Source organism: Lytechinus variegatus, chromosome 7 (genome assembly GCF_018143015.1).
Source record: "Lytechinus variegatus isolate NC3 chromosome 7, Lvar_3.0, whole genome shotgun sequence".
Classification (NCBI taxonomy): Eukaryota; Metazoa; Echinodermata; class Echinoidea; order Temnopleuroida; family Toxopneustidae; genus Lytechinus; species Lytechinus variegatus.
Genome location: NC_054746.1, coordinates 10,740,286 through 10,762,958, shown reverse-complemented (window position 1 = coordinate 10,762,958; position 22,673 = coordinate 10,740,286). Strand labels below are relative to the sequence as shown.

General features: G+C 37.2%; 2 protein-coding genes across 2 annotated transcripts in view; one reads left to right on the top strand and one right to left on the bottom strand.

Moving 5' to 3' along the window:
* The window catches only part of LOC121418427 (UPF0394 inner membrane protein YeeE-like), a 46,379-nt gene extending 45,754 nt beyond the window's left edge, over positions 1–625 (bottom strand). The window contains exon 1 of the mRNA XM_041612280.1: positions 314–625. The gene's annotated coding sequence lies outside the window, so the exon portion shown is untranslated. The remainder of the gene's footprint in view (positions 1–313) is intronic.
* Positions 626–867: 242 nt separating this feature from the next.
* The window catches only part of LOC121418425 (autophagy-related protein 2 homolog B-like), a 69,031-nt gene continuing 47,225 nt past the window's right edge, over positions 868–22,673 (top strand). Inside the window, exons 1-4 of the mRNA XM_041612278.1 lie at positions 868–1,157; positions 8,267–8,447; positions 9,640–9,798; positions 14,528–14,630. Of these exons, the coding sequence (XP_041468212.1) occupies positions 990–1,157; positions 8,267–8,447; positions 9,640–9,798; positions 14,528–14,630 (611 nt within the window). The 5' untranslated portion in view covers positions 868–989. The remainder of the gene's footprint in view (positions 1,158–8,266; positions 8,448–9,639; positions 9,799–14,527; positions 14,631–22,673) is intronic.

Below are 22,673 nucleotides of genomic sequence, written 5' to 3'. Positions count from 1 at the left end.
CTTTAGAACTCCACACTCAGTGGAGCACTGTTTGATCAAAATAATTTAGCAGCAGTAAAGAGTAGTCAGATGCTGACCCCGAGTGTATATTTGCTCTTGACGTTACTCTTTTCCGCCTCGTCGCGAAAAAGGGTTGAATTTGAAAGTCAACTAAAAGACGGACGGCAGGGCAGATAGATCCGAAGGAAGAGAGAAGAATAAAAGCAAAGGACGAGGAGAAAACGTGCTGTGATGAAAGACAGGTTTGATACCAAGTAGAAGGAAATTAGAGAATGCGTGGGCAAGAGAGCAGAGTTGGATGCCTGATACTAACGAGTAAATCGAGAGTTGGACTTGCGGATCGATCGAGATCGGGTGGGCGGGTGGCTACTGAGAAAAGTTGAGGAAATCAATGAACTCGCGTGCTGCTAATCAGGAGCAACTAGGAGCTTTCTCAGGTGAGATGGAACTAACTTCTGATAACTTTGGGTCATGCAGCCACTTTTAGTAGCTAAGCAAGAACCACTTTAATTAGACATCCAGGGCAGGCGAAAAGCGCTTCATTGTAGAAACAGACATGCGCATAACGACGTTCTCTTGCACGTTTCGTATCTGCCTGCTGAACCCTGACAATAATGCCGCAATAATGGAGTTAGCCGAATTTTCGCGATGACTTCGCGAGTGTGTCCTTGAGTTCGCATGAACTTTTTCTTCTCTTTTTTGAAAAAACTCAAATGCTTACGATTTGTGCGCGAGCCTGAATTAACGACACACAATAGTATTGAAAACGTCACCCTCTTAGCTCCCTGCGTGGAAAAAGTAGGTAATGGAAACAAAGCGAGACGAAAATGTAAACGCCCTCTCTTGGCGAAAATGAAAATCATAACAAATTGATAAACATGGAAGATGGCCGAATGACGTGAACGAACTCATGGGGAAATCCCAAACATCGATCATTAGCGGTTTCTGCCTTCTTTTCTTCGTTTTTTGAATGAAGTTCATCAAGAACAATGCCGTGGTACTTCCCTTGGCCTGATTACATAAAGAAAAAGGCATGCAGGTATTTACTTCAGCGATATGTCGGCAATTTCTTGGAAGAGAAATTGACTCTCGATCAGCTGAGTGTGGACATTTACAGTGGCACTGGAACAGTGAAAGACGTAAAGCTTGATGTCTGGGTATGATTCTTGTTTTTACTTTTTATCATGTACCTACTCGTCTTTTTATATCTGTAAAAAGAGTTATAGTTTTACCACAGCATGTGCTTCATGGCTGTTTATTGAATGAGTGAGTAAACATATAGTAAACTATTTGCTAACCGCTCGAAAAAAATAAGTCCAATCCAATGTTCTGGCTGAGGATTTAGCTCCTTGGCAATCCATATGATTGAATCACGGAATCGTGATATTTCTATTCGAAATGTGTGTATACGATTTGCATGCGTTAGTAATGGTAATGGCTCTTATTATGTATCTCTGTATGATGTGTTGTCCATATTTCATGCTCATTTCTAAGAAGTAAAATAACATAATATTAAGGTATATTCATTAAAAAAATTCTCATAATTTTACATAAAATCAAAGGGTAAAGTCATACAATTTTTATTAGGCCTAGGCGTAGTAGGCCCCCTAGGCCCTACAATACATTCTACAACAATTTGATTTGGCAAAAATTTACTGAACAAAAGATTAAGGTCAAGGGTTTTTTACCAGTTACGTGATGTTAAAGTTCTATGTCGATCGACATGTGCGCGCTGTGTTGATATTCGTGTTGAAAGTGTGATCCTATTTTGCGTATGAGAGTTTGCAAAGTTTTTTTTTTACAAAAGCCATGCAGACAAAGGTAAGATGTAATATTAGATGGTATTTTTGCAGATGCTATGATATCGCTTGGGGTCACATTGTAAGATTTGGAAGATGTTTGATTGCAAAATGGTCATCTCATCCTTGGAAAGTCCAGATTTTCTTAAAAGTGGCACAAAGGTGGCAACATTTGCTGATGATGATGTTTTGCCAATATTTAGGCTTGGATTTAGGCTTATCCTTAATAAATTTACACCACGGGTGAATTCACATGTAAAGTTGCCCTTTCTGATGGTGATATTGTTATGCAGAAATGGGCAATTCCATGAAATAATCAATCTTTTTATAGTCTGACCCCCATTTTTCTCAATTTCTACGTCACTTCTTAAAGTCATGGTCATTTGAGAGCATTACAGACTGTCAATAGAACAAGAAATCAGAGACAGAGAATTTCATGAAGGTCCCGTAGTGGGTCGGATGTACATATTCTATGGAATTGCCCAGTTGTTGGATCAATGCACTTTTTCCTTTCAACCAGCATAAATGAGGATGAGAAGATGTGTACAGGGAAGATGATTTAATTTGTTACAAATAACAATATTCAGGGAAAAGTCTGAAGTCGACAGTACATGTATTCGGTCTGAAGTCATAAATGTGTAAAGCTAAAGCTGATGAAGTATTAATGGAAGTTGTGATCTTTAGGTAATCTCATAACCAATCCTTATATAACGGTTGGTCAATACCTTAAAGGGGAATGAAACCTGTCAAATAAGTACATTGTAGGCGTGTGTCGAAATTTAAAAATCAAAGAATAAGAACAAAGAAAGTTTGAGAAAAAATCAGACAGATAATGAGAAAGTTATAAGCATTTGTATATTACAATCACTAATGCTATGAAGATCCTCCCATTGGCAATGCGACAAGGATGTGTGATGTCACATGTGAACAACTTTCCCTTTGATGGACTATAAAATACCCTCAAAATGTCTCTCTGTTTTTTCTTATGGTGATACAAACTCTATATCCATGATGTATTCTTTAAAAATCTGTATTACATGTACATTGTACATGCCCTCCTGTAGAAAGAACACATGATCTACTGATAGATGAGATAAAAGAGGCTATTTAAGTGAAATATATACTTAAGTATTGGGGAAAGTTGTTCACAAGTGACATCACACATCTTTGTCGCATTGCCAATTTGAGGATGTCCATAGCATTAGTGATCACTATATTTAAATGCTCATTATTTGTCCGATTTTTCTCAAACTTTCGTTGATCTGTTTCATTGATTTTTCTGTTTTCACACAAGCTTTCTTGTTCCAAAGGTTTGATTCTCCTTTATCAGCTGTTGGTCAACCTTGAATCCTTGACCAAAGCAATCTGTACATCATAACTTTAATCTGAATTTGGAACTGGACCTTTTTATTAGGAAGAAGGAACTTGAATAAGAAACCCACAAAATGAGTATATGTCGGAAGTTTAGCTGTAAGAAGAATGAGTTTATTAATGAGTAATACTTTCTTAAGAAAATTGGAGTTTGTAGACATATACATGTACACTGTAGGCCTGGATTCACAAAGGGGTTTTTTAAAACCATCGGTTGAACCCATGGTTTATGCAGATTTCATGTATTGTACCGTATAAATTACGCTTATTTACCCTATCTTTTGAGTAAATTAGTATAGGCCTACAGTGCAACAAACTTTTACAAAGGTAGTAGTATAATACTTTCTTCTAGCACATGTATTGATCATATATCATGCGAAGTTTCAGGTCAAAGCTCTTAAATTGAGAGAACAGCAAAAAACAGAACACCTACACCTTGCATTTGAAACAAAGGGCAATTTTTAAAAATCTTTATTGAAGAAGACAATACAAACAAAAAGCTATATAAAGAATGAAGATGAAATGATAATACCACCACCAGCACAACAACAACTATAACAATAATGATGATAATGATTAAGATGATGATGATGATGATGATGATGATGATGATGATGATGATGGTGATGATGGTGATGGTGATGCTGGTGGTGGTGGTGGTTGTGATGATGACGATGATAATAATGATGATGATAATGATATTGATAAATGAATAATGAAATTGTTATTATTAATGATGATAATAAATAATGATGCTTATGATCATGACAATGATGATCATGACAATGATGATGATGATGATGATGATGATGATGATGATGGTAATGATGGTGGTGGTGGTGGTGATGATGATGAAGATGATGATGATGGTGATGGTGGTGATGATGGTGGTGGTGGTGGTGGTGATGATGATGATGATGATGGTGGTGGTGGTGGTGGTGGTGATGATGATGGTGATGATGATGATGATGGCGATGGTGGTGGTGGTGGTGATGGTGGTGGTGATGATGATGATGATGATGGTGGTGGTGGTGGTGGTGATGATGATGATGATGATGATGATGATGATGATGATGATGATGGTGATGGTGGTGATGGTGGTGGTGGTGGTGGTGATGATGGTGATGATGATGGTGGTGATGGTGGTGGTGGTGGTGGTGGTGGTGATGATGATGATGATAACGATGATGATGATGATGATAATGATAATGATGATGATGATGGTGGTGGTGGTGGTGGTGGTGTGATGATGATGATGATGATGATGATGATGGTGGTGGTGGTGGTGGTGGTGATGGTGATGATGATGATGATGATGATGATGATAATGTGAAAATAATGATAATTGTAAAATAATGGTAATGATGATGATGGGGATAGTAATAAATCATGATGATGACTCAGAATAATTAAAAAAGCAATATGACCAAGCAGACCAATCATTCCTCCTTCTCCAATCATGGAGTATGTTCATGCTTTTATCGAAAGGCAACATTTTAAAAGTGGAATATAAATTTTCAGCATTTCTGTAATCAATAAATATTTAAATGATAGACTGTTTCATATCAGAATACTGTTATTAAGAATTACTTTTTTAAATTTGAAAGGGAGAAGAAGGGTGATCAGTATGACACTTACTAAAATTTATATAGAAGTTGGAACTAAACTAGGGCCAGTTTCATAAAATTTGTTATTTATGCAAATTTGTGATAACTGTTAAAAGCTACTGATATCATTCTAGTGATTGACGTAATAAAGAAACTGTCCATAGTTATGAAAAGTCTTTATGAAACGCGACCCTGAAATGTTTTTGGAATGGTTCAAGTTAGGGATGGCACAATGAGAGTAATTAATGTATCTATCATTTTTTTAAAGATGTATTCTTTTATAAACAAATTTTTATAACAAACCCTGGTATAAGTCTTAATGATTTTATCCTATTCAATGATGATTTATCAATTCATTAAAAAAAAACAATCGGTAACAAAATCAAAGAGGCAATAAAACTGAAAGTTCAGAGAAGTAATAGCATATCTGTTATTAAAGTGCTTAGAGAAGTTGTCTCAATGTTAAAAGTGCTATATTTTTAATAGTACTTAGTAGAACAATGAGGATCTTAATGAAATTGAATCAAAGCTCACAATATTGAATCAGTTTATTTACCAAGCAAGTAAATGCCAATATCCTCTCTGATACCAGAAGGATAAAGTGGAAACTAAAAAATGAAAAGAAGTAATTGGTTTCCCTGAAACAGAGTTGACCCAGATGCATGTTTAAGTTGGAAAATGAGAATGATGCGGTAAGTAAGGCACGTTCAATGTCGCCAAGCTGATCTAATCCACAGACTCTGAAGGCATTTGATGTGTATATAGCTTGGGTACAGGTGTGTGTGTGTGTATCTAAGGGTAGCATATATATTAGGGCCCTGTATTACAAAGAGTTGTGATTGATCCAATCGGTATTACCTATGGAAATCCAACAATGCCATAATTTATACAACATTCCTTTGGAAATTTATTCTGAGGAACACACTGCAATGTTGCAAGCATGAGTTTACTTACATGTACAATGTATAACGTATAAATCTAGAAAATATATGAAACAAGCAGATGCCTAGATCTTCAGATGTTGATGTTGCTGGCTTTCCATAGTTGTAATTGATTGGATCAATTGTAACTCTTTGTGAGGCAGGGCCCTGAGGTGAGAAGCTTCTGTGTATGGCATCAAGGAAGGATACAAGACACAGACAGCAGACAAACAGGATTTTACATGCCGTGTAATGGGGAAAGCATACACCGATCTCAAGGTGAAAAAAATGATAGAGACGGTTAGAATAAGGCCACAGCCAAGGTGTAAAAAAGGCTCGGAAACATTGGATCTACAGCTGATAGTAAAGGTGAAGGCCCTGAAGCTCTCTCCTCTCATTATGGGTCTTTGTACTACGAACGCCTTTTTTTTCTGTGTTCAGTGACTTACATGTTTCCTATTATTCTTTATGCTGGGGCCCATCGCAGAAAGAGTTGCAATCAATCGCAACTCTAAAAATCATGCACAACTCGATTTTCAACCAATCAACAGCGCGCATTTGGGACTTGCGATTGATTTTTTGACATGCATTCAAACGCAACTCTATCTGCAACAGACCCCTGGTCACTTTTCCAGCATCTTTGTTTATAATATGTAGGTCTATGTGTGTGAAGGTCATTAGAAAAAATGAATTTCTTCCTTCTTTTTTGATGGACTTGCAAATTGTATTATGACAAAATCAGGAGTTAAATTTCCATAGCTTAATAAGATTTAAAAATTCATTTTTAAAAGTATATTTGTACAAATATTTGTATTTTATCATCATTTTATTTTATTTATTCTTTTATGTATTTATTCAAAATATGATTATTGTTATTGTAATAATAATGATAATATGAACTATTTACAATGTATATATAACGCAGAAGCCGCAGCTACTATCTTAATAAACTCTACTATGCTTGATATTTGGTATCATAATTATTACCCCGACTGTAGTTGAGCCGCCATATAGACCTGCGCTCAAGCATTCAAGGAATTTCCTCCTACCGAGTACCCATTTACTTCACCTGGGTTGAGTGCATCACAATGTGGGTAAATTTCTTGCTGAAGGAAACACGCCATGGTTAGGAGGGGGGATCATGAGGCAGTAACATACCACAAGTGATTAAGTCAGAGGAGACATATGTAAAATTTATTGTAACTTACACAATGATCAATAGTGTATTTTGGGAATCTTGCAGCCAGCTGATAACAAAGCCCAGAAAAGTGCGGTCGGACAGATCTATGATTGGTTTTTCAAAGAAAACACCGTTACATGTGTTTTGTAGCTCACAATATGATCATAATGTATTTGGGGAAATGATATACATGTAGGCTAAACCACATGAATCACAGAATCAGTAATGTGCATTACCTGGAAATCAAAACAAGTGGGGCAAAATGGTCATCAATGCCATCAATTCATTACATGTGCTATTGAAATGGGTACGTGTGTTGGGAATGATCTGTAATAATAGTGATGTTTTCCTCATTTCTTACTCTCGTGAATGATGAAGGTTGCAGTAACTTGGTGTGATCTTGGTAGTGTTCCTAGAATTGCTTGAATAGATATAATCAAGCATAAAACCTGGTTGCATGTATCCTCTGGAAGTCCTCCAGGGTTCAATGATCTTGGTCAATTGTGACTCCTTGATACAGCGAGTGCCATCTGCTGCGATGGTCTATACTGACAGTAAACCACAACCCAGGAACAATATTATTGTACTTTTAGATGGAAGGATAGTCAAGGTCCCTGCAAAAATTTTGGAAAGAACCATTCAGATTTCAGAGGAAATGTGTATTTGTGTTTTGGCTGTTTCAATGTATTTCCATTGAATTCTCCCATTCTCCTCCATTGACTGTGTTCACGACCATGTGTACTATTTAGATTACTATATTCAATATTGTCATAGCAAAGTATTGTTCGTGTACAGCTGTAACAGGGGCCATAGAACAATTTAGAGGGGGGCTAAACATGTATAAAAGGGGTAATTTTCATGTTTATGAACTTGTTTAATGAGGAAAAAAGCGAGGGATGAAGCTACCATCCCCCCCCCCCTTCTGTCTTGCTCCGCAACAACCCCTGTGGAATGTTTTTAAATGTCCATTTGATGATGTTTAAAATGAATAAATCTGTTTATTTTTTAGAGCAGTTGTATGTTGAAGTGGAAATGGATTTAGGATATTGCCCCAGAAAATGATGCTCCACTACTCTAGGTATGCATTAAAAAGATACAAAAGCACAATTAAAATCCATATATTGTTCAAAATAGACATGAAATGATGTACTGCGAAAATTGGCTTTGCCCAAATGATCTTAGGCCCGGCAGCCACTGTGCAGTGCCAGATTGACGAGGCTCTATTCCTTTTAATTGTTGACTGCCAAACAGGGTAGCAGCAACTCCCATCTTTTAATGTCTTTTGGTCTGACGCGGCCAGGGTTTGAACCCCCGACCTCCCGGTTGTGAGATGGGCAATTATCGTGATTAATATGTAATTTTTTTGTCACAAATATTCATCTTCTTCAGGCACTGAATGAGCTATTGGAAAGCTGTGGAGCACCGGTAGAGATACGAGATGGAAGCGTTGGGAGCATCTCTGTTGAGATACCCTGGTCATCCTTGCTCACGTCTAGTAGCAAGGTAGAGATTAAAGGATTACAGCTTACCATACAACCAAAGTATAGGACTGAAGATGGCTCGCCAGAAGGTTGGTAAAGTGATGATGATGATGATGATGGTGATGATGATGATGATTATGATGGTGATGATGATGATGAAGATGATGATTATATTGATAGTGGTGATGGGGATAATGATGATGATAAAAATGAGAATTATAACTGACTATTGAAAGATTACAGTTTACCATACAACTAAATTATAGGGCTGAAAATAGATCTCCAGAAGATTGGTACATGTATACTCAAATCTTGTGTAATGGTGATGATGATGAGGAGGAGGAGGAGGAGGAGGAGAAGGATGATGATGATGAGGATGATGATGATGATAAGATGTTGGTAGTGATGATAATGAGAATGATAATAATTCGATAGTAATAATGATAGTTGGAAGTGTAATAATGTTCCACATTTATATAATGCTTTATGCATTGGAATGGCAGAATTACAGATAACTGACATGTATATGGTTGTTATTAGTATTACCATATGTCTGAAATCATCACTTCAATAAAATGACACCTGTCCATTAAGACATTAAAGGAAACCAAAACCCAAGAAGAGAAGTAATCTTATTGGAAAGATTAAAATGAGAGGAACAATTCAAAAAAAGTTTCATCAAAATCGGTTATGAAATAAGCAAGTTATGGGAGTTTGAAAACTCTTGTTGTACTTTCTATGGGCATCCTCAAATTGGCAAACGTGCTTCAAAATGGCTGATTTTGTGGACAGCTCTCCATTTGTTTTGTACACAAATTTTCAGATTTTCCTCATTATCTTTCAAATGGCATCTTGCCTCCTTCTGAGCACAACATATGTCATGGAAAAATATAATCCACACCATATATGTCAAGGTCAGGAGGAGATAATGTGAAATATGTAAAATAAAGGGGAAAATCTGAAAATATGTGTACAAAACAAATGGAGAAGCATGTTTGCCATTTTGAGGATCCACATAGTAAGTACAACAAGACTTTTCAATCGTCCATAACTTGCCTATTTCATAACCGATTTTGATGAAACTTTTTTTAAATTGTTCCTCTCATTTTACTCTTTCCAATAAGATTGCTTCTCTTCTTAGGTTTGGTTACCTTTAAGACTGCTTTTTCCTTGTGTTCAATAAATCTATTCAGAAAAATATTTTTCATAATATGACTACTCTAAAGGTTATCTCAAAGAGTCCACGATAATTTAAATCTCTCTGTACCATCTTTCTTCCAGGAAATGGGAGTATCAGTGACTCCATGTGGAGCAGTCTGACCAGCAGTATCATGCTTGCCCAGGAGTGTCTCAAGCAGGATCCCACAGAAGGAGAACAGGAGGCAGGGAGCAGCCAACCCTTCGAAGGGCCAGAGCTCCTGGCACAGACTATCGAATCAGGTAGGTTATCGTCATATGTACGTATATATGTACTGCCATGAGAGACATGGTTGTTTCCAGAGGCTGAAGGGGACCACAATGCGACTAGGCCCGAGGGCATGGTCTTGCCTTTACGGTCCCCACAAGCTGGAAGAAACAATCACGTCTCGAATATCAAAGCAGTCCATATATATATATCATGAACCAAATCAATAATGATACCCCTTTCATAAACCTATCCTCCAATTAGCTGCCTAATATGCTTTTCACATTGCATTTCCTTAACCCCATACTATCCTTAACCCCGGACTATCCTTAACCCCATACTATCTTTTTTTTTATTCACACTGTCTTTCTTAACCCCATACTATCTGCTCAACCGTGGTTATTGCCTTAACCCCGGACTATCCCTCAGCTCATGAATATTGATGGTTTTACCAAACAGAGCGTGATTACGTGCAATTCGACTTCTGTGATTGGCTAATGCTTAGCCCCACTTTCCTTAGCCCTGTTTCGTTTTCACACTGCATCTCTTAGCACCGCAATTGTGGTGCTAGCACCACAATAAGCCGGCTAACCCTGTTTTTTTGCAGGGCCAGATAGTACTGTACTATTTACCGTGCTAGCCCACTTTGCTAAAACATAGTGTGAAAACGAAGTGGGCTAAGCTTAACCCCGGGAAATTGGTGGGGCTAAGACCCCCCCTTAGCCCCACCAATTTAGGACAAAAAGTGCAGTGTGAAAAGCATATAAGAGTCATGCGGATAATTCATTAAAAATTGCGTTCATAAACTCCGAAAATAATCCGCACTATTTTTACAAGCGCCCGTCATGAAAAAGGAGGATAATCGTCATGGCAACCGCACACACCCCCTGCGATGCGGTTGCGTTGGAAAAGGGTGACCTTGTGACCGCTCCATGGCAATTATCCGCATTACTTTCGAAATGCGTTCATAAAGTCAAAATCTGGTCCCGATGCTGGTATTATGCGGATAATTGCAGCATCAAAATAATGCGGATAACTCTGGTCCTCCTCTGATTTTACGACCAAATTATGCTGCTATTAGCCGCATAATTGGGTTTATGAAAGGGGTATAAGTCTAACTTCTCCAAAATAGTATAGATCTACGTCAGATCTGTAACTAAACAGAACAGCTATCATTAGATCAAAAACAAGTTATGCCTAACGTTACATGTAGATCTAGAAATAGATATCGGGCCTAGGACTACTCTAATGTTAGATTATTTCATATTCTTAAAAAGAGGTTTATAGAGATTGTTATGCTACAGTCACACCAACGAAACTGACTCCAAACTGACCGATAGTATGTCAATGGAAGTAATGTACTGGCTTTCATCAGTCTGGGCCCCGTCTTACAAAGAGTTACGATTGATCCAATCAATTGTAAATCTGGAAATCCGCCAGTGTCATAATTTTTTCATAATTTTTTCAACAGGAAATTTGCAAAATGTCCTCTGTAATCCAAGGAGAACACACCAAATTGTCAAGAAGTCAATGAATTTATGATAGTGGAATCATATCAAGCAAAAAAATTTGAACAAACATGCATTTTATGTATTGTCTCTGCTGGCTTTCCATACTTGCAATCGATCGGATCAATCGCAACTCCTTGTAAGACGGACCCCTGGTGGGTGTTTCATAAAGCTGTTTGTAATGTTACGCAAGACTTGTGTCCTTTCTTGTGCCACACTATCCCTATGTAGCCAACTTGGCACCTAAGATCATGTTCCAGTCATGCTTAAAGTTGTAAAGCTCAGTGGGGTTTTGCAAGCACTTCTAAACACACTGGCTGATTTTAATTGAAATATAATGTGCAAGTAATAAACCTTTCACAAATTCTATGTGATTACACTCCCCCATGTTCTGCAACTTTCTGGTTAAATTGTACTAAAAACTGTGGGTTAGCCAATTTAGCTCTGCTTATTCTGGTGGTTTGTAAAGTCATGCACATGAGGGAGAGAGAGATAGAGAAAGAGAGAATGGAGAGGGAAGGGAAGATGGCAATAAGAATGTAGGAGCCTGGAAGAAATGTTGATGACCAGTGGTCTAGTCCAATCAGTCATGAGCTTGACCTCAAGTGACCTTGCCCTCAGGATGAACCCCTCCCTCTGATTGATAGGGTCTTATTAATCAGGGATTAAGTGTGGTTAAGAGGGGGATTGGAAGGAGAGGAAGAAAAGGAAGGGGTATTCACACCGACCCGAAGTTGGAGGATGCCACGTATTCTATGGCCCGGAAATTTACCCTTATCTACCCCTATCAGAAAATACCAGGGTCCCTTTCATAAAGACGTGAACATATACATGTAACAAATGCATGATTTCAATAGCAAATTTACAATCGGCCAGTCAGATTGAAGGATTTTGGTAGCTTTTAAATGTTCTTGAATTTTTCATTATTAATTAATTTCATTATTTTTATGAAAAAAAATGGGGCTCAAGTATATGAAAGTAAAATCCTGGTAATATTAGCGAAAGAAAATAGCTGGTAAATAGAAGATAGTTTTCAATATTAAGAGAACGTTCGCAGTGATAATTCCAAGGCGACTGGTATTCTCGCAGTGTAAAAGCAAATTACAAAAAACTTCTTGAACCCAGCGAGTAGTTTGCCGTGGACCGCTATAAAGCTGGGTAGTTTTTATCGAGTGCCTTGCCTGCTAACCAGACCATACTGCACATGCTTTTAACCTCAAGAACTTACCCAGAAAGGGTCTTTTTCGGGTCAGTACGAATGCAAAAAATAACTATTGCGTATATTATATTGAGACCTGGACAAGTTCTCATAAATTTATGGGGTATTCTGCTGATAGAGTCGGTCTGAATACGCCTACAGGGGTAATGAAGGGAGATTCAATTGGTCAATAGGGTGATTGTCAATATCACTAGCTATACTCAGGGCCGTCATGCCCCCACTGTGAACTCTGCAAGGAATGGAAGTGGAAGACAGTGAGATGTAAACAAAGAGGGCGCTCTACAGAAATATAAGGGCGAGTGGGGGAACAGAATAATTTTAAAAAAAGATATGTATAAAGGGGTGTGAAGAATATTAATATTACCAATAATTTTGAAAAATTTTATAAAGAAAACACATTTATGACTATGGTATGAGATGTGATGATTTGAGTTTAGAGCAGTAGAGCACACAAAATTGTAAGCCCCACCCCCCAGAAAAAAAGAGTTGATTTGATTAAAAAGAGATAAATTCAATATGCTTAAACACATTTAATCAAAATTGGATATGAAATAAAAGTTGTGACATTTTAAAGTTCTGCTTGACTTGATTGAACAATTATATGCACATCCTGGTTGGTACATGTATGTCAATAAATAACCAATGATGCCATTCTGTCACTGTTGTGAAAAATATTTACATGTAGTAAGGTAACAATTGATATTACTAAAGAATAGAAAGAGATGAATGAACAATTCATTAGGTTTAAATTGAAGGGAAAAGAATTTTGATGAAAAGAACAATTTGTCGGTGTTGCAATAAAGATGAAAATATATTCATGATGAGCACATAATATCACATGCTAGAGATAGACCCTACATATGTCTTCTGACTTGCACACAAAAGGACAATGTCATGAATTTGTTTATCGGTTGAGTCAAACACTGGAACTAGGCTAAGTTGATGGTGCAACCTAATTTCTTTGAAGGGTATTCCTTGTTCCGATGTATAACACCTCTTGTAGAAAACTGTTATGCTTGACCCATTTACGACAGAAGAGGAGCACCGTCCTTCACTATCTGTGCCACAGACGTGAGATAATTATTTATCTCTCTATTTCCTGTTTATTGAAAATATGAGCTTGTATGTTCTTGATTGTAAAGTTAAGAAACAAAATTTTGAGTTACACGTACAAGCCATAATATTAATTTAAATTATCATTTTTTTGTTAATCAATGAAAAAGGGGAAAAAATAAAATCAAGGTTTACTAGTTTGTTTTCTGATAGGCCTATATCTTTCCAACTGGCACTTAGTTTAGGCTGTCTCTATGATGGCCGTCATATAGCCATTGCAAATTCTTAGGCCAACCATAATTTCTCATCAACTATAGATCTATCACTGTGCATTGAATATAATTAATTTACCTTCTATATAGAGTGTTCTAGCGATGCATTAAAAACCTGTATTTGGTTTGCATCAGTTGCCTGTGCAGTTATCAGGGGCATATCCCGAAAAAGGACCGAAATCCGACGAATATCCCATAGGTTACTGTACAAAATATGAAAATATCCTATTCAATTTTCCCAAAAATTTCTCCCTCCTTTTTTTTGGGGGGGGGGGTGGGATAGATGATAATAATGATATTGGATGGCGTTATTTCATGAAATACCAGAAATATTCCACTTGTTAGGGCCAATATTCCACTCATCTGTGATTCGTGGAATATTTTCCTGAACTCTTGGAATATTTCTTGTATTCCATTCTGAGCCATCCAATATAATATAATTGTAATGCAGTGTACAACATTAACAATAACAATAAGCAAACAATAACTTCTATGCGCCCTACGGCTGGCAGTCATTTTGTAACAGCCTACCTATTAGGGCAAGCCCAAATAGATCTTGATTGGGAAGGGGGTATTTCAGAACTACAAATGACATGGAATTGTTATGAAATAGTCTTTATTTTCCTTGTGCCCATGTTATTATCTTTATCAAGAAAATGCAATATGATGAATTGTTTATACTTACTACTATTTTTTGTGTTATTTTTTTCAGTTTTGATGCGAGTGGAAGTGACCTTGATTGAGACTGTTGTCCGATTAGAACATGTTCCACAGGGGTCCAGCACAGGAATAGCTTTAGAAGTCCATATTGAGAGGTATGTACTATCATTTTGACACTAAAGATAGGTTTTACATCCACTTGGTCAACAAGCATTTGGTCGACTGGAGAGGGGGGGAAGGGACGGGAAAGGAAAGGAAAGGGAGGAAGGGGGAGGGGAAGGGAGGAGAGGAGAGGAGAGGAGAAGAGAGGAGAGGAGAGGGGAGGGGAGGGGAGGGGAGGGGAGGGGAGGGGAGGGGAGGGGAGGGGAGGGGAGGGGAGGAGGGGAGGAGGAGGGGAGGGGAGGGGAGGAGAGGAGAGGAGAGGAGAGGAGAGGGGAGGGGGGAATGGGAAGGGGAAAGCAAGAGGAGGGGAGTGGAAAGGGTGGATGAAAGGGTTATTTAGAGAGAGAGAGAGAGGTTGAGAGATTATATTCATTTTGGTCAACAAGCAGTAGGTCTTCTTTTCAGATAGTCTTCTACCCCATGAGCTAAACCCATTGGATGTACATGTACTATCAGTTTGTTCTAATTTCCATTTGGGCTTCACTTCGCAAGGGTACCGTAACACAAAGGCTAGCGATTAATCGTACGCTTGATTTTAACGATTGATTGTACATTGTAGTCAATGGAATCAATCCTAGAAAAGTGTGTTTACGATCATTGCTAAGCTTTGTGTTGATACCGGCTTATGGTCTGATATCAGTGCCCACCTGATGTAATATCCGCTGTGCCTAATTAGTATTTTTACTTTCTGAAATGGAAATTTGGTTCATAAACATCTCATCTAACCATATAGACTAATTGGTGTAGGACCAAGTGGATGTTAGATGAAAGTGGTTATAGCGTAACTGTAAATTAGTCAAAATGTTAAAGTGACATCATGGTAATGAGACCAAATGATACATACATGTAGACAAACTGGTTGTAATAATAATGATGATAATAATGCAGTTCTTATAGCGCATCACATTATGTCATAACGTCCCTATGCGCTTCCAAAGTACTTGGATATTATTACCTCAGCTTTAGCCCCGTAGCCTTTTATAGCGCGGTGGCATTTCAAGGAATAAATTCCTTCCAGGTACTCATTCACCTCACCTGGGTTGAGTGCAGCACAATGTGGATGAATTTCTTGCTGAAGGAAATTAGGCCATGGCTGGGATTAGAACCCACGACCCTCTGTTTCAAAGTCAGAAGACTAATCCACTGGGCCACAACGCTGGTTGTAGGTACATGTAACCTAGGATTAGACAGTGTGGGATCATGGGATGAGATGAAATGGAACGTAGATGAAGTGGTACCAATCAGCAGTTCACCTAAAAGATGTAAGATAGGTAAATTCACATTCTAGATAGGTAAAGTCACATTCTACTAGTCGTGGGACTTTTTCCAAACTAAGATAGAGGATGATCTTGTGCAATTACCTTGAATTGTGTTTCAACTCATGCAAGCTTGAAGTTGCGCAAGGTTTATTGAAATGCTAAAAATTCTTACTTCACGTGAAGTAGGCCTACCCTCTCCTGCCCATAGATATAACAATGAATGGTATGTGCTATATTGACAATGCCTCTCCTTTTCTGCGATGTTTAAACTTTTATTACCGGTATCAAACAAAAATTATTTTCCAATGTTTATAAAATTTACCTTTGTGGTTTTAAGCGGCACGGTGATGACAGACAGGTATTATCATCACCTCTATTGTCTGTGTTGAATAAAGGTATGGCAAAATATCCACACATCACAAGCCAAGCCTTTCCTCATTTCACGATTATTTTCCTCACGTTGTCAAAAGCTGTCAAACAAACAAACACGGTGAGTGCCCTGTAATATGAATCTTAGCGATTGATCATGGGTCTAATTCTACGATTGATTGCATTGATCATTATGTAAGATCAATTGTAAAAAATAGCCTTGTGATCAATTACTAAGCTTTTATGTTCCGGGGCCCTGATGTTGCACTGCACAAAGATAGTGACTGAGTCAGCAGTTTATAATTTCTTATATCCCCCTTTGTAATCATCCTCTGAAGGTTAGAAAGAAATATTTGCCTGAAATACCTAAAATTAGCAAATTAATTAATTGTTAATCACCCATATTTCTGAAAAATGTTAAAGGAGTAATTTGTTATTGACTTTATTTTTTTTAATGATGGCTTTTGTGTGTATAAATATATAGTTTCTGAAATAGCTTTTTATTTTATTTTTGTGTTTAAATGTTTAATTGGTTACCTCAAGGTACATTCAATTCAATACAGTTGAACAAATACAAATGATGCATTATATTTATAAGAAATTGTAACAATTTAAAGTGGATAACCACTGTGTCATGTCTCGCCACCTTCATTCGTGGACACTCCTTTTGTTATTTCAAATAGCTATAAATTCTTCCATTTCATACAATCTAGTTAACAATCAGATCAGGCTGATGTTTCTATTAAAGCATGCTATTCTCTTACTTTTTATCTCACCCAGAGGTTTTGAAAAGGGGCTGTTTAAACTTTAAAGTGCTTAAATTGTTGTTTATTTAGAATTGTACATTAACTTTATTATCTGACTTCTTCATACGTGTATCTTTATTTTGTTTTAAATTTTAAATCTACCACCTTTGGAGTGCTATCAGTGGCATGCTGAGCCAAAAATTTTGAGGGGGCTAGATATGGCATATCACGTAAAATTTATTTCAAAAAGTTGTGAGCAAGGGAGCAAAAAATTTGACATTTTTATTCCAGAAATTAAATTTTGTGATAGATTCCAATATGATATTCAGAAAATCATCATGTTTCACCCTATTCTCTTTTTTAAGTTTCTGTTTTTTTCTTGGTCGCGAAATATTTTAAGGGGGACAAGAGCCCCCATCTGTAAGCCAATGAGTGCTATAGAAAAAAAAAGTTTCCAACCAGCATGTTCTTTGATAATTTATAAAACATGCTGCTCTCTAACTTTGAGAGAATGAGAGTTTTTAAAGGGGGGTATTTTCAAATAAGGTAAATTATAGTTTGTTAACTGCATACATCTTTCTTCTTTATACATGTATCTTCATTTCATTTTTAATTTTGAACTAACAATTTAATGTGTTATAGAAAATATATATATTACACTAAAGAAAAATTTAGCCCTGCATATTTTTTTTTATCATACATGCTATTCTCTAACTTCGATAAAAAATGGGGGGTTTTCAGGATTTGAAAAGGGGGCAGTTTGTGGTGAGTAAATTGTGGAAATGTTATGAATTATAAATTGTAAACTTATCTCCCTTATTCATATATTTTTATTGTCAACTTCAAACCTGGAGGAAAGAAACACATACAAATCTCCAGCTCCACACCCTCTTTGATGTTTTTATCAAACATGCTACTCTCTAATTCTTGCGAATAGGGGGGTGGTTTCATGTTTTTAAAAGGGGGCTGCTTAAAGTGATTGAATTGTTGAAATGTTTTAGAATCGGTTGAAAATGAAGTGTAGTGGAAGATTTCTTTGGTTTCTCCCTGCTGGGCTAACCTTGTAATCAAGCTCTTTTCCCATGCTCGGAGACCTTCAATCTCCTCGCTTTATAAATATATTTAGTGTGAAAGATTGCCTTGAACTAGCACTTTAGCGTATAATGGATTACGATGAAGTGAGCAACTAAGATACTACATGAAAGTGTCATATTGTGGGAATATCAACATTTCATTCTTTCTTTTTTTTTTTGATTCATAGATTGATTGATAGACACTCTGATGTATATTGACCAGATATTTGATTCTATGATGGTATTTTGATTGGAGTCTACCTCCTGTGTTGTATAGCCTTCACCTTTTCTGACATTATTATCAAAAAGCACCTCCCTTGTAACTTTTTTTCTTTTTTTAAAGTTTAGAAGAAATTTGATGTTTTTGTTTGATTTATACATGTTTGATTTGTTGCCTGTTATATTTCAGTTGAAATTTATCGTTGTTTGAAGGACAAGAGAAAATTAGGGAAATTTGATAGCTGGTGGGAAATCTGATACAAGGATATTAAAACTGTTGGAGTTTATTTCCGGAAAGGGGAATTATAAGAGAGAGAGAGGGGGGGAGGGGAGGGGTAGACAGAGGGGAAGGGAGGGGAGAGGAAGGGGGTAGGGAGGGGAAGGGGACAGGAAGGAGGAGGGGAAGGGGTGGATGAAAGCATAAGTTTGAGGGTGACAAAAAGTATGCAAAGTCTTAAGTTACCACGCAATGTTAATGAATGTTAAATTTATTATTTGGATGCATTGTGAGTTTATTAAGAGCAGCCATGTTTTGTTTGAGAAGTCAAAATTCAAATCACATTTTTCAAATTACATTTTTAAATCAATCTAACATGAAATCCTTGTCACCCTTTTCCTTTTAATTTCATGTGGACTCGCTCACCTCTTCACACAGAAAAATTTGTCTAGGTATAGGAATAAATAATCCTTGAACGTGATCATCTAAACTATTTTGAAAAGATCTGGAATGTGACTTTGTAACAATGGGATTACCTGCCGAAGGACGCCAATTCATTGGATCGACTGTCGGGGGATGCTCCATGCTCTTTATGAGTCGGAGGCAAACTTGACCCACCTCAGTACCTCAAAATTTCAATGAAATCCTATTATAGGAGATTACGACAAGCCATTACGTCCTTTGATCGATGTTGATCTCCTACCCTCTCGCTCATTTGAAGTATATTTCATTTTCCCAAGGCCAGCCTGAAGTTTCCAGTGACGTGCCCAGCAACTTGATTCATTGCACGCATCGGAGATGTGTCTTTGTGTTTCAGTCAAAAAGAACATCCCCCTGCTTTGTTTTCACTTTGTGTTGGAACTTGGAAATGTAAAAAAAAGGAATTCTTTTGGAGAACTTTTTTGATTGGCCGTGAACGTGATCATGGGAACTCTCTGAAAGAAGCTTGGTATGTTCGTCAGCACAAAGATGGAGTTGAAGGCTGGGATAAAAAATAATAAAAGCATGTTGTGTATAGCAGCATAATGCCTCCAGAAATACAGCGGGGGTAAAAAAAAACTAGAAAAACATGAGAATTTTCACCCTCGTGCTTTTGTTTCCTATTTCAAATTAAATTCTCTTTTATGCCACTCTTTGTGGATGAGCTGTCACCTATAGGAGGCGATTAGGAAGAATTCTCTGTGGCGGAGCAAAGATAGAAGTGGGTGAAGGACACGCGCTTTGTGATCCTCCCGCATGTCTGTAGGCATCCCCTAGGGCTAATCTCGGCACATAACAATTGGACTTTACCGGGGCTGAAAATACAAACATGCTACTTAACAAGCCTGTCTATGATTATTGCTAGCCCTCTGGGTGGTCGTTACATGGCGGAAATGGTATTTTATATGTCTGTTTCTTCCCCCCCCCCCCCCTCCCTCCACTCCCTTGAGGAGGGAGGTAAGAGGAGAACATCACACAGGGGGAGCATTTCATGAAACAGGTAATCAGTGATTTTCACTGACAGCTGTTATAAGCTACTGAAATTCTTGCATCCTATTGGCTCAGAATGAACTAGTCAGTGAAAAATCACTTGCTATTTGCTTCATGAAACACTCAATTCAGGAAAGGATTTTTCTCTGGTATAGCCCCATGATGATATGGCACTATTCTTGTTTCTATAAATGAAGAGCCGATGTCTAGACCTCTAAGCTATGAGAATAGGGATTTAGCATTATAATATAATGCAGTAGACAGTTAAACTAAGATTTGAATTTAGTCATACATGCTTATGGTCATGCTCATAATTGTGCTGTTACTGTAATTAGATTAAACCAAAACCGGAGACTTTGGTGATCCATTACTGAGAGTGTAGTTACATATTATAATTATTAAAAATAAAAAAATATCCACCCTTTTTTAATATGTTTATTTTTTCATATAATAGTTGATTGTTTATGAAAAAATTGATAAAAACTCCTAAAGTCAGACCAATTGCTGCACAGCTAGTATTTTTACATGTATTTGGTAAGCAAAGAAAAGAATGTCAGTGTACCGTTAATTTGTTAAAGTAACAGAGATTCGAGTTGTGAGATATTATCCAATACTCCAACAAAGTTTAATAGGGGTAGGTAGGAATCATTGTTGGGTTGGTCAGTTATATATCGCAGATTTAACAACTTCCTTTTTTTCCTGCCAAATGCTCATGAAAAGATGTGCAAGATTCATCTGTTTAATGTGTTGGGTTTGCATTTCCATAATGTTGACACATGGCAATCATTCGAGAGAAATCTTGTGAAACACACTACTTCCTCACTTTTCGCCCAATGTTATTGGTCTTAGAGTGCAAGGCACCTACAAACATGATATGAATAAACATATGTAGGGTTTCGGGTTATATAACTTTTAACCTTTTTAAAAACATGTTACAAAGTTCCTCCATAGCTCTTGCATTGTTCTATCTGCACAGCCGGGGACATCACTATTCTATGATACCCTGATGTGATGTCACACGAATAGGCCCATTTACGATGCAAAGTTTTCATGCTCATGGAAGAGGCTAGTTTGGGGGCATTTCAATTGAGGATATTATTTAAGAAGCCAGAAGATTTTGGTGAATTTATTTGTCAAGCAGGTTATAAAGGATGTAGTAGGCTTTACTTTTTAATAGATACAAAGTTTTGGGATGTTTATTTCCTTCTTATATCAACTTCATTGTTTTTTCTAGTTCTCACTGATAATGATTTGAAAATGGAAAGAATGTTTTTAGGTCCTTTTCACATGTGAATCTTGAATCATCATTGTAATGATGATTGCAATTCGTCTTTAGAATCATCGGACTTTTCACACGCTCACTCGAAAACTGATTTGAATTTGAATTCCCGAGCGAAAGCGGTATGTGTCCTCGGTGACTTGTAAATCAAAGCACTGCATTGCAAATACAAACTACGATGAGTGCATGACATTTATATTATCTCTATGGAAGTGGTTAAAGGGTCACATAAGCTCTGCCCCCAAAAGACGTTTTGGAGGTCAAGCCTTTCACACGCAAAATTCATACTGTAATTTGAGTGAAACTTACGTAGAATTCACCTCAGGAGTAGAATTTGAATCCATGATTGTGATTAGCGTTCGTGATTGTAATCATGTTCTAGTTTGGTTTCATGCATGCTAAAAATTTGTCATTAGCCTTATTTTTTACTGGAATCATCACTCAAATTACGATTCTTTTACCATGTGGAAGGGTGGTATAAACACACCGCATGGGGTAGAATAAAGCTTCAGTCATTGCCTTGTCCTATAGTGACTTGAGGAGACCATGCTAAAACCTAAATCATCAAAATGATGCAAGTCATTTTCTATCTTCAGTCTCAGACTGGTTCGAGAATTGGTCCTATTTTAAATTTGAACATAAACAGGATATTTCACAAAATACTCCACGCAATCCATTTCTTTTGTCATTTCTACCCGATCTCAGTCCCATGAACTGGCCGAGTTCAGTGCCTTTTGAGGGTAAAACACTATTGACAAAGATGAATAGTGTAAGACAATCTCAGACATGGGATAAATATAGAACTTTTTAATTTTCTCCCAAGGATTTTTTCATTGTTGGACTTGAAATATACACTAGACTATTCATAGCTACCTTGACTAAAAACGTCCTGTTTCTTGGTAAAAAAGCCATATTTTTTTCTCGTCTTTATTTAGCCTGATGGATGGCTTAATTGTACTGTGGGTGTAGTCTCAAGGTGGCTGTCAAAATAAAAGTGTGAACATTAACTTTATTTTGTTTGGAACTACTGAGTATGATACCAAAGTGGGCTAATCTTGCATCATGATATCGTTTGATTTCCAGAGGCCTTTGTTATCACTCACTTTAAAAGAGAGAGAAAAAATTTAGGTGTGGGTATTCAGGACAGAGCGAAGTAATTAGGGCTTCAGAGTAAAGGGTCGTTTCACAATTAAATTACCTCCATTCATCCTGCTTTAGATGTAAGTCCCATGTCTTTTATTTAGAATTGATTTCCGCTGTCTTAGAATTAACTACCCAGTAGTTTTTCCTCTTATTTGCGAAAAAAATACTCTGATTTCACCACTCAAAGTGACTTGCAATACACAGTGTTAGTAGGGTGAAAAGGAAGTGTCTCAAATTTTGAGGAAAATCACTTTATTATTG